The following is a 16456-nucleotide window of genomic DNA, read 5'->3' as shown; positions in this document are numbered from 1 at the left end:
CTTAAAAAGATAAAAATACCTAGAAAAGTACCGTGTAAGAGAAAATTGGTTCAGCCATTTGTGAAGAGCAAAGCATTGTATTTCACACCATTACAGATTCGTGTGTTGTTTTTTCTGATTAGTGTAGTTCTTGCAGATATCAACCAAAAATCTGTCACTAAAGCTCCTTTCTTTTGTATTTAATACAGATTTCCTACTCTTTTAAACCCCTATAAATGTAGCTGTCTGTGGCCAGGTGCTGTGGAGAGTTAAGATTGTCCCTGTTGTGGTTACCGCTTTTTCACAGACATTTCCTAAAGGACATTTTCATTGTCATCGTGTTCCAGCTGGAATCTGCATAAGCACCTACACGGTCTTTCTGGTAGCATGTTTGGCCATGGAGGGTTTCAGATCTTGAAAGCCTGTTCCGGCTCACTTGCTATGTATAGTTGAATAAATGAGTGTCCTGTGAGTTACCCAATTACTTGTTCTATAGGGCACAGGGAGGAAATCCCCTGAAAATGGTAAATTGTCTGAGGCAGATTAATGTTTGTTTGGGGGTGGAGGGGAAGAGGAGAAGAGTTGGTTGTTGGTTTGTGGGTTGATTCCTGTTTGAGTTGAAACAGACTTTAGGGAAGAAAAAAAAAAAGTAGTAGTCTTGCTTTAAGGAATACCTAGTGATGGTGAGGATACCACAATCATTGCTCAGTTATTACCTTCACTGTTAAAAATTTAAACTTAACGTCTTTTCCAAATTTGTTTAGCTTTGCTGTCTTGTTACGTTTTTGGCTGATAGATGTCTGCTCTTTATTGATCTTTGTGAAATACATAAAAATTCTGCATCACTGCATTTGAAACATTCCAGTTGTATCTTCACCTTCAAAAAGATTGCCGTTGGGAACAAGGCGCTACCTGTTGTATGCTCAGCCTGGAAAAGGAGTCTGTGGAAAGCGGGCTGTTGTTACTGTGGACACTAATCCCTGCCCTACATAACAAATGTAATGCTGAATAGCAAACCGAGTTCCGCTACCCATGCGTGGCAAGGGAAAAATCTCAAACCACAACACAGAAGTGGTCACCATTGTGAGTGTCCAGTCCGGGACACTACTGCAGCTCATGGTTTTTGCACAGTCAACTTACTTTGTCTGTTGTTTCACAATAGTTAGCAATGAATAAAAATTAAAGCAATTGATTTGACACTGTCTGGAGAGGTTTTCTAGAATTACTGGTAGGGAATGAAAAAATAACTAAAAATGAAAAGCATTACTTGGTTTTACTCTGTGCTTTAGAGTGTGGGAGGAAGGAATTGGGGGAAAAAAATTTTAATCCTTTTTCTCTATCCATGTAGTATGAAGTGGGTTTGGTTTATTCCTTAGTTTTTATAAATGTGAGATAATTGTAATTGAGAATGAGGTTAAATTTTAGGCTTTTCTCCAATAAAAATAGTTTTGTCTTTATGATGTTCCTTCTGTCCTTACCTAGTAGCAGGATGAAGAGGGTAGTAGATCTGCAGGAAAGGATCTGGGGTTATGGTGGACAAAAGACAAATCGATGATATACTGTTGCAAAAAACCTCGGTCATTACTGCAGGATGTGCAAGGATGACTATGGCTTGTAAGCACGAGAAATAATCCTTACGCTATAGTCAGCATTCGTAAGGCCTCGGTCGTGCCCAGTTTAGGATTCTGCATTTGAGGAAAAATGTGGACCAGCTTGAGGTGAACCAAATGAAATTACTGAAAATGATCAGAGGCCTAGGAAATTGTCTTAGTCGAGGATTGGAGGAAATGGGGGTAATATGTCATACAGGAAGGGAGGGAATGACTTAAAGCATAATAATAGAGCTTAAAGGTGTAAAAGTCTGGTGTGTAATAGCCTGTTCTCAAAAGCTAAGGAAAAAAAGGAGCAATGGTTTTCAACTGTGGGATTGACGAAAGGAGGACACTGATGGTAAAGATAAACATTGGAATAGTGGGATGAAGCTGTGGGATCTTTAGGAACAGGTCAAAGAAACATCTGTGACGAGTGACAGAGGCGCAGTGGAGCCTATCCTGAGGCATGTAAGTTGTACGAGGGTCTTAAAGACGCTTTGGATCCTAATTTACAACTTTGATGTAGATTGTATTGTTTAGCATAAATGGTATAAAGTTATACATTCAGATTAGCTAAATCTTTTGGTTCTAAATGGCTGTAGTAAGCAATGAATGAAGTTTCTTGCTGCTAGGAAATAGTCCTATTTCTGCCCTAGATCTTGTGTCTGCCTTGGTGTTCTTTACCTACGTTTACCTATGGAAAGCAGAACGTGCAGGATCTCAATCTCTTTTTGTGCCACTAATTGCATCGCTAGGGATTTACTTGCCTGTTTACCTCCGTTTGAACTGTGTCTGTATGACTTTGTATTTGAATGAGTCCTCTCTATCACCTTCTGTATGTGAGTTAGAGGTTGGCCCTTCCAGTATTTTGCTGTTGATGCTATTGATTTGTTATTCCCCTGGCTGAGGGGCTGGCCAAGACGACAGAAAACTACTGCCCAGATCAGCAAGAGCAAATCTGGCTCAGTGTAAGCTATTAAATGACTGGAACTTGTTGACCCATTTAATGTCTGCCTGGTTCCCATGGCTGGCATTTCCATCTTCAAATGAAGGTCACTTGCGGAGCGTGCAATTACAGTGGGAGGAGTAAGTCTGCACCTTCCTATCATTTTTTCAGTCCTGTTGGAAAAGGAAAGCAAGCAACACATTGATTTTATCACATGGAAGTTATTTTATGCACTGGCAGTGACTGAAATATTCTGTTAAACTTGGATCCTACAGAATGTTCTTTACACAGTGAGTGTTTTTACTCATGGTATATTAACAATTTTGATTTTGTTTTTCATCTGTTCTCTGTGATGCTTTTTCTCAAATACTTGCTGTTCAGAATACTAACTGAGCCACGTAATTGTCACAAGTGCAACAGCTATGCAATTGCTGTGGAAGGATTGTAGTAGGTTTGAAATGTCACCAGCATGCTCAATCAGTGTTCCTTTTTACTGGCTGTTGGGAAAGTAAGAACAAACCCAGTGACTGGAAGAGATGGATGCTTTTTTTTTTTTTTTAAGTATACCTTTGCTATAAAAATGTTTCAGTTTTAATTCAAATGTTTCTTTTATTTTATTCTGCTTAGTAAACAGAAACGCTTTATGTTCTATTTTAAATGTTTGGGGTTTTCTCAAAAGACAACACGGCCATATCAGCACAAGGTGAAATGCCCGGATGTAGTCACTGCTTTTCTCTCCTATCTAAAAATGTTGCAGATGCATAGAGTATGATACAGGATAAAGTTCTCTATTTCATACTAGAGTTTCCATGGGATTTTTTAACACACAACCGTAAGTTGTAGGTTTCAACTACTGAAAGCAATGAAATTTCTTGTATGTATTTTCTTTTTTAATCAGAAGTCTGTTTCATAGTATCTTTCTCGTGATAGCTGTAGCTTGGAGTCCACTGTGAAAGCAGTAATTTGTCTTTTCTTTCAGGGAACTGGAAAACTTGAAATATCAATATTTCTGAGGAAATCTCTAATACCAAATGTATTGTGAGAAGTGGGGAATGGAAAAATGTTTGTTTCTGTAATTGTTCCTTTTGCAGACTGGATTAAAACATTACTACGAGCTGACTGATTTCCACACAGTTAATTGAGGCCATAGCAGTTGATAGCAGTTGACGGTGTTTATTATTATGAAATTGCTAAAAATATTTCCTGTCCTCTGTGTCCCTGAGATAAGAGATGATATTCCGATGCATGTCTTTTCACAGGACCTGTTGTTCAGTGTGTGCGCTCTCAATATCATCTCCACCATTGTCTGTGCTTTGGCAACAGCAATGTGTTGCATGCAGATGGTTTCTTCTGATCTTCTGCAAATGGTGAGTACGTTTCAGTGACAACACAGGGTGTTGTCCAACATAACATATTGTCCTTACCTGTGTGTTCTCATTTGTACCTACTCTTTGCTTATAAACTTAAGCCTATTTGTGTGTCTTTGTGTACTATTAGAATGTGTGTGTACACGGGTGTATTTTTTTATCTGCATGCATCTATGTAAGTATAGCACACAGATGTATGCAGTATGAATAGCTGCTGTGTTTAAAATGTTTACGTATTGGAGAGTTACAATGAGGATTTTGCAACTGGGAGTATGTTATTTTTGTTAACGAGGTTATTAACGAGATTCAGGTATATATGCACGTTAAATTTTCTGTCATTACATGTTTATTATCTTCAGTTTCCACACTCTCCAGAGCATTTACTTAGCTTTGCGATACTATTTTTCACTACTTTTCTGGTATGAGAACTAGGAGTTCAAAACTGGAACTTTTCACAGCCCTGTGCCAATAACTGTGTTTTCATAAGGAAAACAGGTTCAGCCTCTGAGTAGCACCTGTGTTTAAAACATTAGTCTGCGGCATAGCCAGCTGCATTACAGGATACTGTCTTGTTTTGGTTGGACAAAGACAGCTTTCCTATCCCAAATGAGTGCTGTGATTCTCAAGGTTTCAATGCAATATTGAAAGAAAAAAAAGAAAAATTTAAAATCCTTTGTATTTTGCAGGCCAGGTATACTGTTTCTAGCCCAGCTCTATTACTGGCTAGTCTAGGAAATCATCCTCTGTTTAATAAGAGTAGGCAAGTGCACAAACCTAATACCAGTCATTTGTAAATCTCTCGTCTTTTAAAAGTTTGCATAGATAGAATACTGGCCCAGCAAGTTAGCTGCAAACCATTTACACAACAGAGAAATGTTGTATAACCTGCCATGCAGGCATGTGGTTGATTTAAAAATAAATAAATAAATAAATAAAAATACGCTAGCTGCCATGGCTATTGATTTGAGTTTAAGTGCATGAGTTACAGAGATAACGCTGTCCTTTCTAGACAAGTGTTCCAGTCACTGGGTTACAAGCTTAGTTAAAGAATATCTTCAGCCTGTGATCTGGTGTTTACTTCACGTAGTAGCAGATATAATACATTAGGCACATTACGTCTACATAATGCCTACAAATGGTACGTAAATGCATTTTTTCATATAGCACTCTGTGTATTCATACTGTGCATGCTTGTAGAGGCTTGTAAACAGAGTTTATTTAATAACTTTTTTGGGGATGTCAAACAGAATTGACAAAAATAATCATTTCAGCTGATGACACATTGTATTTTAAACATTAAAGGATTTTTATCATATCGTAGGTGTTCTTTCTTTTCATGCACTCCCCCCCATGACATTTGCTTTTTACCTCACAGTGATGACAGGGAGATGAAGTGATCATCACACCTGGAAAGGTCTGTCTGTCTAGCGTAACAATGGTAGCAGTGATCCAGAAGTGTAACCATATATATTCCAGGAATCTTAACCTACACTTAATTTTATGGTATTTAGCAGTGTAAGAGGAATAAAAATGTATAGATGATAATAAACCAAGAACAATATTAAAGTGGGCACATGCAAGAAGCGGTAATCTCAACAGGAAGTCAGATACCTTAAAAGCACATTATTCTTCTCTCTGCCACTTCATTCTTTGCTTCCTCCCTAAAATTCTTTCTTTTCCGCCTGGTGACGGGGCCACTATGTCAGCTGCTTTTTGCCTCCGATGCTTTGTGCTTCCAGCTTTCTCTCTTCCTGCTTAGTTGTCTGTTCTCCCACCCTTTTGGCTCTATTGACAAGAATTTTCTTCTCTCTACACCAAAGAAAGGAATTATATCTTTCTTTCTACTCGAGCCCAGTCTTTTCTTGTTTATCCTTAAGTTTTTCCCTTTTTTTTTTTTTTTTCCAGGTTGCTGAGCCAGATTACTACCAGGCCTAAGTGAGCGTAACTTCCCCTGGGGCTACGCTGACTTAGACCAGCTGAACTCTGACCTGAGGATTTCTTTTTCTTCCACTGTTTTCAGTCTATTGTCCCATGGTCTGCAGTTCCCTTTTGCTCTCCTGCACCCAGAAATCGGATTTGCTTCCTTTTTTCTTGCTTGTTAATGCTTGAGTTGTGCTTTTCCCCTTTGCTTTTCACTGAGGTATGCATCTTCTCTTAGCAGGGTTGCACCATGCTGGAAGTTTAAGATAGCAGCAGCACGAGATACCACCCCTTTTAGATGAAAAGGTTTTAATTGTTGTGCTGATTCTTTTACTCTGCTCTTAGAGTATTCAAGAGCTACGTAGGCTTTCCTGTAGGAAGAGGAGGCATAAAAATATAATTCCTAGCCAGCAAAAGCATTATGCAATAGGGAACGTCCTCCTCAGACATCGTTAGGTTATCGTTAGGTCATCAGTTTTGTGATTCGTGTGCTGTGTTAGTGTTCTTGTCTCAGAAATTAATCCGTTAGAATGGTGAATTTTTGCAAATTTCAAATAATTTCAAGTTTTCTTCTGGCATGAAGAACATGTTCGGTGTGCTTCAGGTATTTATTGCCTAGCAACGTAAAACTGGTAGATAATAGGGTCTCAAGAAAATCTGCAACAATGTTTCATGGTATCTGCTTTCTTGCTAACTTTTGCATATGTGAGTATCTGATCCGTACAAGCAAACTGACAGTATTTTACTGGAAACTGCCACCTTCTGATGTACTGATCTTTTAGTAAAAATGCCCTGAAAAATATAAACGCAAGCTGTCCGGTAGTAAGATTAATTTTTCCAATGAATTTGAAGCGGGTTTTTTTGGTTAAAAATAATCCCACCAAACAAACATTTGGTTTCAAGCGTTAATGAAAAAAATACTGCAAAATATTGCAAACTATTTTTATTGTGTTATACTTTAGTTTCCTTTTTTTAACCTTTTTTTACTTTTGTTTTTACTTTTATAGTGTCATATTGGGCAGAAAAACATATTTTCCTAGGTTGTTCTTTCTTTGAGTTGACCGTTTCAGAATGTACCCCAATTTTTTCACGTCACTTTAACCTTCCTCACCCTGTTAAGTATACATAATTGCTCAGGAAAAAAAAATTATCAATTGTACTAAAGCTGCAAGAGTAAGTGATACCATCATTAAAGATTGAAATAGCATTTGTTAAGTGTTTCACTACTTCAGTAGTTTAGTTTAAGGCTGCACGCCGTTACAGGGCTTCCCGGAATGGTTCCTTCTGTGTACGCACCCCTCCAGCAGACAAATGTGAATCAGATCAGATTATATCAAGGTTCTGTAATGTGAAGAAATATTTCTTAATAACCAAGCTGTCACTTCCGTGATATTTCATTTGTTGCCTAAGGCAATTTCAATTTGCATCTTGTCTGATGAACGGCTGCTGCAAAAATTCACACTGTTTTCTTCAAAAGGTAGCTGCCCGACTTAAACAAAGAAACACAAGAAATTACGCCCACTGTGGCCAAGCTAAAGCGTGAAGGACACCTATTCCAGTCCTTCTTCCACTCCAAAGATGTTTATGTAGTACTTACCCTAGAAGTACTGGCTCTGATACCATTCAGCGTGTTCTGATTTTATCACCACCACTGTTAGTAACTGTTCTTCATGTTACGTGATATCCAAAACAATCTGTTGTTTTGTAAAGGAAATAAGGTAATGATGACACATGCAAGCTGTAACATTTAATTACTGTTTTCATCAGCCGTAATGATAATTCGGCATGTCATTAACTTAATAGGCTGTAGTTAATATTTCCACTCAAACACCTCAAATAAAGCACCTCTGTATGAGGATAATATCTTCCTGGCGTTGTTTAACCCCTTATCCTGGTGGAATAGTAATAAAAAAAAAAAAAAGTTCAGGATGAAGCTTCAAATTAAGTGAGAATTGATCTTAAGTTATTACATAATTTTTACTATTTAACCTAATCATATCAAAACCTAAATATTACATTTTTTGGCACAAAGCTCACTTAAAGGTACTGTAAAGCCCAGGTGACAGTCCTTTTAGAAACATCCATTGCAAGTGACATACATCCATAGAAACATCTTAAATGTAAAGACGGTTGGATAAATATTCCCCTCACCCCCACCACAAATAAAAAGGTAAAATAGAAACCTTTGGTGTAGGAAAGCTTGTGACATTTTTAGAAAATGTACCATGTTCCATTTCACATTTTATTGGTATAATAAGAATATTTAATATTTAAGACTATTTCAAATACAGTCAGTACTTCAGGAGAGATGTAGTGTCACAGACCAGTCCGTCTGAGACTACAGAGCTAATGGCTTGTGATGGTTATCGGAACAGCAACTGGAAACGACACAGCAGAAAAATCTGAATCTATGTTTTCCTTATCATAATATCTTCTGTGTTGCAATTTCCCTTCAAGATCAGGGACAAATTAGAAGAGTCAGCCGTGATCCTTCTGTTCTTGCAGACAATTAGTATCTACATTTCCCTCCAGGAGATATTGATTCCAGTGGTTCAGAAAAGGAAAAGAGCAACCTGTCCAGGAGGAGGACAGTTAATTGAAGACAGAATTACAGACCCAAGTATATTGTAAAGAGCTTTTCCTATAGATAACATGCCAGTATTTAATTATATGCAATTAGAAGTTTTTATTTCCCATTCCCAAGAATTAGCAGGTTTTAATAAATTACATATAGAGACTTAAATGAGGATAACGAACCCTCCAAAGGACTCATTTCAAAGTTACACAGTAAATTTATTAAATGTGATATGGAAGGCAGAGGTAATTACATGCAGATATGGGAAATAGTCTAGATGAGAAGATTCCCTTAGAGCACACGTCACATACTGATGTATGGCAATTACTGGTTTAGGTATGTCATAGCTGCTAAGCAGTGAATCCCAGCACTGTCGTTTACATGGAGTCAAGAGTGCTGATCAGCTGCAGAACATGTAGAGTAGAGGATGTCTTTGTTGATGTTTAGTAGGGGTGTCCCATACCTGGAAATACTGATGGAGAGTTCTTAGTCTCACAGATCTCAGGTAGAAGGGCTTACCACATTGTATCCTAGTGGGTAACTGTTTCATTAGAGAATAATATTTACAGTCATTATCTGCTGTCTCTTCAGTTCCTTAATTGAGACTCCTCCATCAGCTTTTACTTCAATATACTCAAAATATTCAGAACATAAATAAGAAACTCTAATCATTCCAGTCACTTCAGTGACCAACTTTTAGACAGCCTCTCAGTGAAGAGCTGGAAATTTGGTCTGACAATAAAAAAGAGTTTGACAGTCTTATTCATATGTATCTAATGGTGTTTATTTCCCCTTGAAGAGCTACAAACTGAGAGAAGAATTCTGTTATTCTACAAAGCACTGCCTTCTTCACTGGGAAGTGACAGCATATGTGTCTTGCTACAGGTTCTAAGCCTGCTGAGAAGGTCACTGGCGTCCAGCCCTAGATCACTGGCTGTGTGGACTTCTGAGTAGGATGGCATGCGGACCCTTGAGCATAACTGCATTTTCAGAAAGCGTTTACCTCTTCTGCTCCTGCTGGAAGTGGTGTGCTCCTAACGTTTGTGTTTCTGATTCTCTGCTTGCGAACAACTTGCTGCTGATGCCATGGCTAACTTCTGTATTGAATTCAGGTCCAAGAAAGAAGGGGGTGCAAAACTGCAGCATTGTACAGCTTCCTCGTTTACCCTGCTGCAACCGGATAGCGTATTTTATTCTTCCCTCATAACTGCAAACCAAATAACAAAATAAGTAGTTCTCAGTATGAAATAAAGATGAGGACTGTTTAAATCAGGCTGTTTAACTCTGTCAAAGTTAGGCATGCCCAATTAAAACACATAAAATTCTGTGTGCAATGTGAGCACTATGTTATATATCCATTTAGCACATGCACCGATCTATGTATAATACCTCTTAGGTGTCAGACACATTCCATGGACTAAAGTAAGGCCATCTTTAGGCCAAGGATGAAAAAAACCCCTGCATATATATAGTAGTTTGAATGCTAGCCCGTAAGGTGGGCTATTTCCTAAAAGAGGAGCGCAAATTCTAGCTCTGTATGTCGTTGCCTGTCGGATTTCTGAAAGCTCCCAGCATCCAACAACTCCAGGTGGTCAGCAGAAATGGCTGAGTATTTGGGAGTTCCAGAGCCAGGGGATATCTATTTATGCCTAGTAAATATATTCAAAATACCTATTGATAGCTATAAATTATGCAAAGCTTTTAACAGTGTTGGCTATTTATAGTCTTTACTGGTGGTGCTATTTGTTGTTTATGCTTGTCTGCAACCATTTTCTATCCATTGCTTCTGCAGTGGCCCTTGGTTTAATCCCAAAAGCCTGGCTAGGAGACCTGCTTTGAGAGTTGTTCCATAGTGTGAGCTACGGTTTTTGAAATGACATCAAATGCAACTTGATCTTGTTTATACTTGTGACCAAACAGGCCACCCCCGTTTTTGATGTGGCAGTCCTTGCTGTTGCCTGTCCTACTTGCCATCAACATTTTGAGACTGATTATCTAGTAACAACTGTCTTCTCACACCAAAACCATGTGTTTCCTTGTGAAAGCATTTGTCAGCGTTCCTCCATCTAGTCCAGCTTTGTCAGCTGTTTGCATTTTCTTACCGTGTCTTTTTCTTACCTATGGACTGTGTATTAAGTCTTTGCTGAGCCCCTGCCGGCCTTCACCATTTGAGACTAACTCTTAAAGATTTTAAAAATACACTTTACTGTAGGTAGAATAAACTTTTGCAGGCTAGTAGAGATTAGTAGATAGGGTAGTATGGAATAAGATATGATTTATTTCCCACTTAATAGCTTTCCGATTGTTTTCTCAAGGATGTCTGTTCTTTGTGATAATCCCTTATATTTGCTACTGTTTCATTTCCTGCTAGTCTCCCTCTTACAGCCTTTTTCACTTTTAATTTCTGTGCCTTCCAGCAGGATGATATCACACAGGTAAACTGTTGTTTATGAACACACACACACCCCCCCCCCAAGTATGTGCATCTTTCATGTCCGTTTTGCCACTCATTTTCAGTGTTGGTCACACAGAGTTCATTGCCATGATTTGTATTCCCAGTAAAGGTTCTTGAAAGGGATGCAAATGATTCTACTGTTAAACTGAACTGCATCTAAACATTAGGTCTTTTCCGTCTTGAACCACAGCCTCTTCTGCCCTGTGTAAAACCTTTCACTTCTGTCACATCCCGCAAAACGTATGCTGATAGTTTACTCACTGTAAAAGTGCTATGTGTTCAGTTGCCTCGCTCCGAGGGGTGTGAAGTGTATCGCTCCCTATATGTCGCTGAATGAAACAAGCTCCAGGGAACTTGAGAACTGAGAGGATGGAGCCACATGTTCTCTGGTGCGACCCAAAGCTTGGGTTCCATGGCAGTATGTGGAAATAGTCTGGGAGAAGGTACAGAAAGTTGTAAAAGAAAATTGGTTAGTTTCCAGACTGTAAAAATGACCCAAATTATTAACTCTCCTAGGAAAACTCAGTGTAGTTCTGAGTTTGGTGGGATCAAGTAGGGTACAAAATGTGAGCCAGAGTATATAGATGTTTGTCTTCATTACAATAAATCTTTATACATCTTTTAGGTCACTAAGTTGAAGTTCGTTTTGCTTACCATTTTCCTGTAAGATTCTTCAGTGTATTTGGGATGGTAGCAGACTGATGAGTGCTGGTAATTATATCACTTAGGGCAGAAGTTTGGTGTTTAACAGTTAATATTAATGTAATGTTACAGTTTGGGAAACGGCTGTTGAAAGACCAGGTGAATTTAGACTGAATGACCGTGAAAATGTAGTTTTATTCTGTAAGACAAACCTGTAGAAATGTCTGATGGTACTCAGGATAACAGCATCACATCTTACATGAAAGAGTGCTTAACAGCATCAGACATTTAATGTAACGAAGTGTAAATCAAGTAGATGTCATGTACTATCTGTAGACTTCAGTGGCTGAAAGTCATTGAATTGGGTGTAAGATGTAATGATCTAACATATTCTGCAGAGGAGGTTATTTAATAGTTGCTTGCAAAAATATCTCTAGAGAGCCGATTCGTAAGCAATTAATAGTTCATTTTCACAAACAATTGAAATTGGTCCTCCTGACCCTCTGTTGTGTTGCGTTATTACAGCTTTGACCTTTGAAACAACATACATAGAGTGTGTTTAGTAGAATTAAGATGTAACTCAACCTTTTAAATACCAAAGACTAGTATAATTTCTGTGGTAATGTAAATTCAGCATAGCTGCTGCACCAAATTAAATTTGAAAAAGTGAAAAAATATAGAACTGTGACATTAAAAATTCAGGTAATTTACTTTCTATTTGCTGGATCTCCTAAGCATAAGCATTTTCCCTTTTATTTCACTGCTTCTTAAGACTTTATCATGGATTTAAACAAATCATAATGTAACGAGACAACAGTACAAAGACATATATTCTCTTGTTCCAGTATAAAAAAGAAATGTGCCTTCAGCAAATTTTCTTAGCTCACTTGTTTCAAAAGGCAAGAGCTAAAGACCAAGTCACCTACTGATCCAAGAAAAGTGATATGACAGCAGAAGCTTGCCTGGAGAAGAAAGAATTCTTCTGTGGTTTTGGATTGTCTTTTGATCCCTGGTTATCCATGGGGACCATATCAAGCCAGGTCAAGGTGGCTGGGTTCCATGTGATCTGCAGAATGGACTATAGTTGATACTGAAGTAGTTTAAGCCTCTGCTAGAAGGCTTGTTAAGTTACAGTGCTTCTGATATTGAACGTATCAGAATGGCTTCTTGATATCACTGCTATGCTAGAAGCTGATTAGGTTCCTGTCACAAATGTTGACAGTAATGCTCAGTATTATTACTTTTTATTATTCAGTGTGGTTATTTTCTTTTTGGTTTTGAGATGTTTATATAGAATAAATGTTTTTCTCACTTTCATGCCAGTATTTAAAACCTTTATACCACATTTAAGTGTGCAGTGTCTGTATCACCAAACCATAAATGGCTATTAAGAATATTTTGTTTTACAAGAATAATAAAGAATTGTTATAAATGGCCCTTTTTTTGGAAGGGAAAAATAGGTGGGATATTTGTAGTTGTCTTATTCAAAATGCAATGAATACGTGGTAGCTTGTGTCTAGTTTGTTTTATTTGGTTTTTTTTTGGGGGGGGGTGGGGTTGGCTTTTTTCTCTATAAGCACAAGGCATTTCAGATTGGAAACAAAACCATGCAAACAGTTATTTTAGTAGCTGTATCTACTGTTCATCAATTATTAAAATACAGCTGATTATGTAGTGCTATAACAAAATTGTATTACAAGGTAGAAGTATTTATTGAAAAGTTATTTCATTTTAAATGTCTATGTTCTGCATCCTGTAAGAGTGACTGAGGCACAGGCCTCTCTGTCCTTAGTAAAACCTTGTGTTATATTTTGGCAGTTTGACTCGCACTCCTCACTGATCTCAAGTATTCTTATGCTTCCAGAAGTGTCTCTTTCATTTCAGCATGAGTATTAATGAAATTGGGTATCGGTCAGGGTTGCTAATACTGACCTTTTATTAAAATTTTTGTTATTGGTGATGATGTTTCTACCATCTGAAGGAACTTGACCTGTTCATTTTCAGTTTCTGCCGCAGAGGCCACATTCAACCAATCCTGACTGCATGACTCCACATGGAACTATCCTGCATCAAACCTTGGATTTTGATGAGTTCATACCACCAATACCACCTCCGCCTTACTACCCACCAGAATATACCTGCACACCAGTGATAGAGGCACAGAGGTGATTCTTCTTCCCTGTAGTTACAGTCACTGCATAGTTCTGAGCTACAGACTATGAAGCTTTTTCAAGGAATGGGAAGCCAAGTAATGTCCTTCACTTATATTAGGTGCTTCTTTTCCAGAGAGATGACATACATTTTTTGCAAACTTGTTAGGATGCACCTGGAAATATTTATGTTAAAGCACTGCCTTAATAGGGAAGTGACTGAACTTAGCTAAGACAAGGATAACGATATCTAAACTTAAAGCAGAGATCAGCTTGTGGGTAATCCTTTCACAGTTGTTAACATTATATACTTGAATTTGAATATGAGATCTAATTTTCTAAGGAAATCATTGCAGTTAATGTGTATTACTGTGGAGTAGTGAAGGACATTAATGACTGCAAAACGAGCTGGTAGAGATGGCTGGCATCCAAAATGAAATACAATTTTTAAAGCTACCTTGTGAATGCGGGTTTCCTTTTGGTTGTCTAGTAAACTTCTTCAATATAATTCTTTGTAGTATACGGGCTTTGAATTCAGAGAACACTCTGCATCACTGTGGTGTAGGTAATAGCTTACCAAATAAATCTAATGCAATTTCTTAATAATTAAGTTTGATTGTATTTTTAAACAGAGCTCTCCATTTGGATTTTCCTCATTCCCCATTCAGTGCTTTATATGAAGTAACCATTAACAGCCCAGCAATGCTGTATCCGGCTGAGCTGCCCCCTCCTTATGAGGCAGTGATTGGAGAGACGCCTGCCAGTCAGGTAAGGAAAGCCACAAGAAATTCTTTACATAGTCTTCCAATTTTCATGATGCGAAACAATTTTAGATAAATTTAGTGACCTAAAATAATGTAGGAGTTAATTGTACTTTGGGGGAGCAACCATTAGAAAATATTTATATTCTTTAAACACATTTTTCAGACCATTCTCTTTAATAGGGTTTAACTTACAAATTTTACTTAATGTGTATTCTCCTTATGTTCTTGTGCGTGGTTGGGCAAATGCTTATGTGAGTAGTAATATTTCAGCTGTTATCATCTGTTAAAAAAGTAGTATGATACTGGATTGTCAGTAACAAAACCTAGAAGAATGGATTGGAATCACCGAAGCACAGTGTTTTTCCTTATTTGAAAAGGATAATGATGTTCTAAAATGAAATTACATTTCTTAATTTCTGTAGGTAATAAGGAATTAGGAAGCAGGTTTAGTGTTGGTTCTTACAATGGTATGCTCTGCTCTTGACAGGATGCCTGGAACTCAGTGCCAAATTTATGCTGTAGTAGTTGTAAGATACGGCCTCCCTAAGGAGGCTCCTGTCGGGCACCAAAGTGCTAGAAACTGATTCCTGCCTCGGTGTTACACTAGCTGATAAGAAACCATACAAGGCAAAGATTTGAATGATAAAAGGATAGGGACGTGTTCTTCCTATGAAATAGCAATGAGTAGTTCTCCATCTATTGCTTATGCTTTTAGCTGTTACCGCTTTTGATAGCTTCTGCTGTTATATGGCAGAAACAGTTACTCCTGAGAGTGCGTGACACCTTTATTCTGAGCTTTGAGAAAGGATCCATTATGCTTCAGACAAAAATTTGCATTACACTTTTTCCCTTATTTTTTACTATACAGTGTCAACTCAACTGAAGCTAGAATTGTAATGTATCTGCATGTACAGCCAAAGCTGATTTGAGCAAAGTTTTGCTTGACGTGATTTGTGATAATTGAATCAGCTGTCACAAATGGGAAAATACTTAAAATTGCTTTTAGAAACTGTGATTTCTTGCAGGCTGCAGTAAAAACTCAAGGACTCAAACCTTCTAGGTATTGCTTCTCAGCTGTTAATAGCAAACTGTGGAAATGTGTGTGTTCAGGTTGGCAAATTGCACCCACGTTACAGAGGGGAGTACTTTGCATTTCCTCAAAACAAAACATTGAAAAGTTTGCTAGTGATTTTTTTCACACTGGGGGAAACCACAACTGGAACCACAAAACTAAATTACACACAAGAAGCCTATTAAGACAATTAATAAGACAAGTGTCTGAGAAAAAAAGAACATTGAGATGCACAGGCCCCGACAAAAATGCAATTAAAAAACTCCAAGATATGCCTAACTTTGCAGCTTCTATGACTGGCACCACCTGCCACAATAAACAGGCCAAACGTTGCGCTACCTTTGATTTATTTGGCTCTAATATAATAAAATGAATCGGTATGTGAGGGAACTTCTGCACAACAAAATTGGAGTTTCCAAGGCCATCTCCCTTCTAAAATTTTTTTATCCAAGTTCCATCCTTTTCGCTTTACAGTAACTCAGAGGAACCTGCAGGCCCTGGAGGAGTCGATGTTTTTCTGTGATTAAAAAAAATAATTGGCAAAAGCGACATGAATTATACATGGTTTGGGGGGAAAGAAAAGGATCGTATCTGTGATAAGAATTCGTATGTAGTACTAAGTAAGGTTTAGAAAAGTGTTTATTTATACTTAAGCATGAAATCACTTTGAGCACTCTTGTAACTGGGATTACACTTTGCATGAGCATCGACATCCAGCAGCACAATAGCACCAGCATATAACAAAAGTATAATTTAACAAGACATAATTTAAAGCAGCAGAGTCATGCTTTATGCAAGAAGAGCATGAGCTTTAATGAGCAGATGTATTGACTGTTATTTTTTGGTATCTGGGGTCAGTGTCAGTGTCTTGCCTATTACTCTCTGGCCACCTGGTTTTCAGAAGTGTTTGTTCTAATCACAAGTGAAAACAAGTGGTGATTTTTAATTTCTAAATTATATTTTAATTATATAGTTTCTTCCAGGAGTGAGTTTA

The 16456-nt window shown here is 37.8% G+C and overlaps 1 protein-coding gene across 6 annotated transcripts in view; it reads left to right on the top strand.

Annotated features, from left to right (window-relative positions):
- Positions 1 to 16456, top strand: part of ENTREP2 (endosomal transmembrane epsin interactor 2) — a 167541-nt gene that overhangs the window by 124611 nt on the left and 26474 nt on the right. For 3 of the 6 annotated variants that reach the window (XM_087744977.1, XM_087744975.1, XM_087744976.1), the window contains exons 5-8: positions 3777 to 3884; positions 10797 to 10814; positions 13481 to 13641; positions 14259 to 14394. In XM_087744977.1, the coding sequence (XP_087601103.1) occupies positions 3777 to 3884; positions 10797 to 10814; positions 13481 to 13641; positions 14259 to 14394 (423 nt within the window). The remainder of the gene's footprint in view (positions 1 to 3776; positions 3885 to 10796; positions 10815 to 13480; positions 13642 to 14258; positions 14395 to 16456) is intronic. The other 3 variants (XR_015701556.1, XM_087744974.1, XM_087744973.1) reach the window with 1 other exon arrangement.

This window comes from Nipponia nippon, unplaced genomic scaffold, assembly GCF_047370975.1.
Source record: "Nipponia nippon isolate SJK-2023a ecotype South Korea unplaced genomic scaffold, ASM4737097v1 scaffold_9, whole genome shotgun sequence".
NCBI classification, from domain to species: Eukaryota; Metazoa; Chordata; class Aves; order Pelecaniformes; family Threskiornithidae; genus Nipponia; species Nipponia nippon.
The sequence above is the reverse complement of the archived record's forward strand: the minus strand, read 5'-3'. Positions and strand labels throughout refer to the sequence as shown.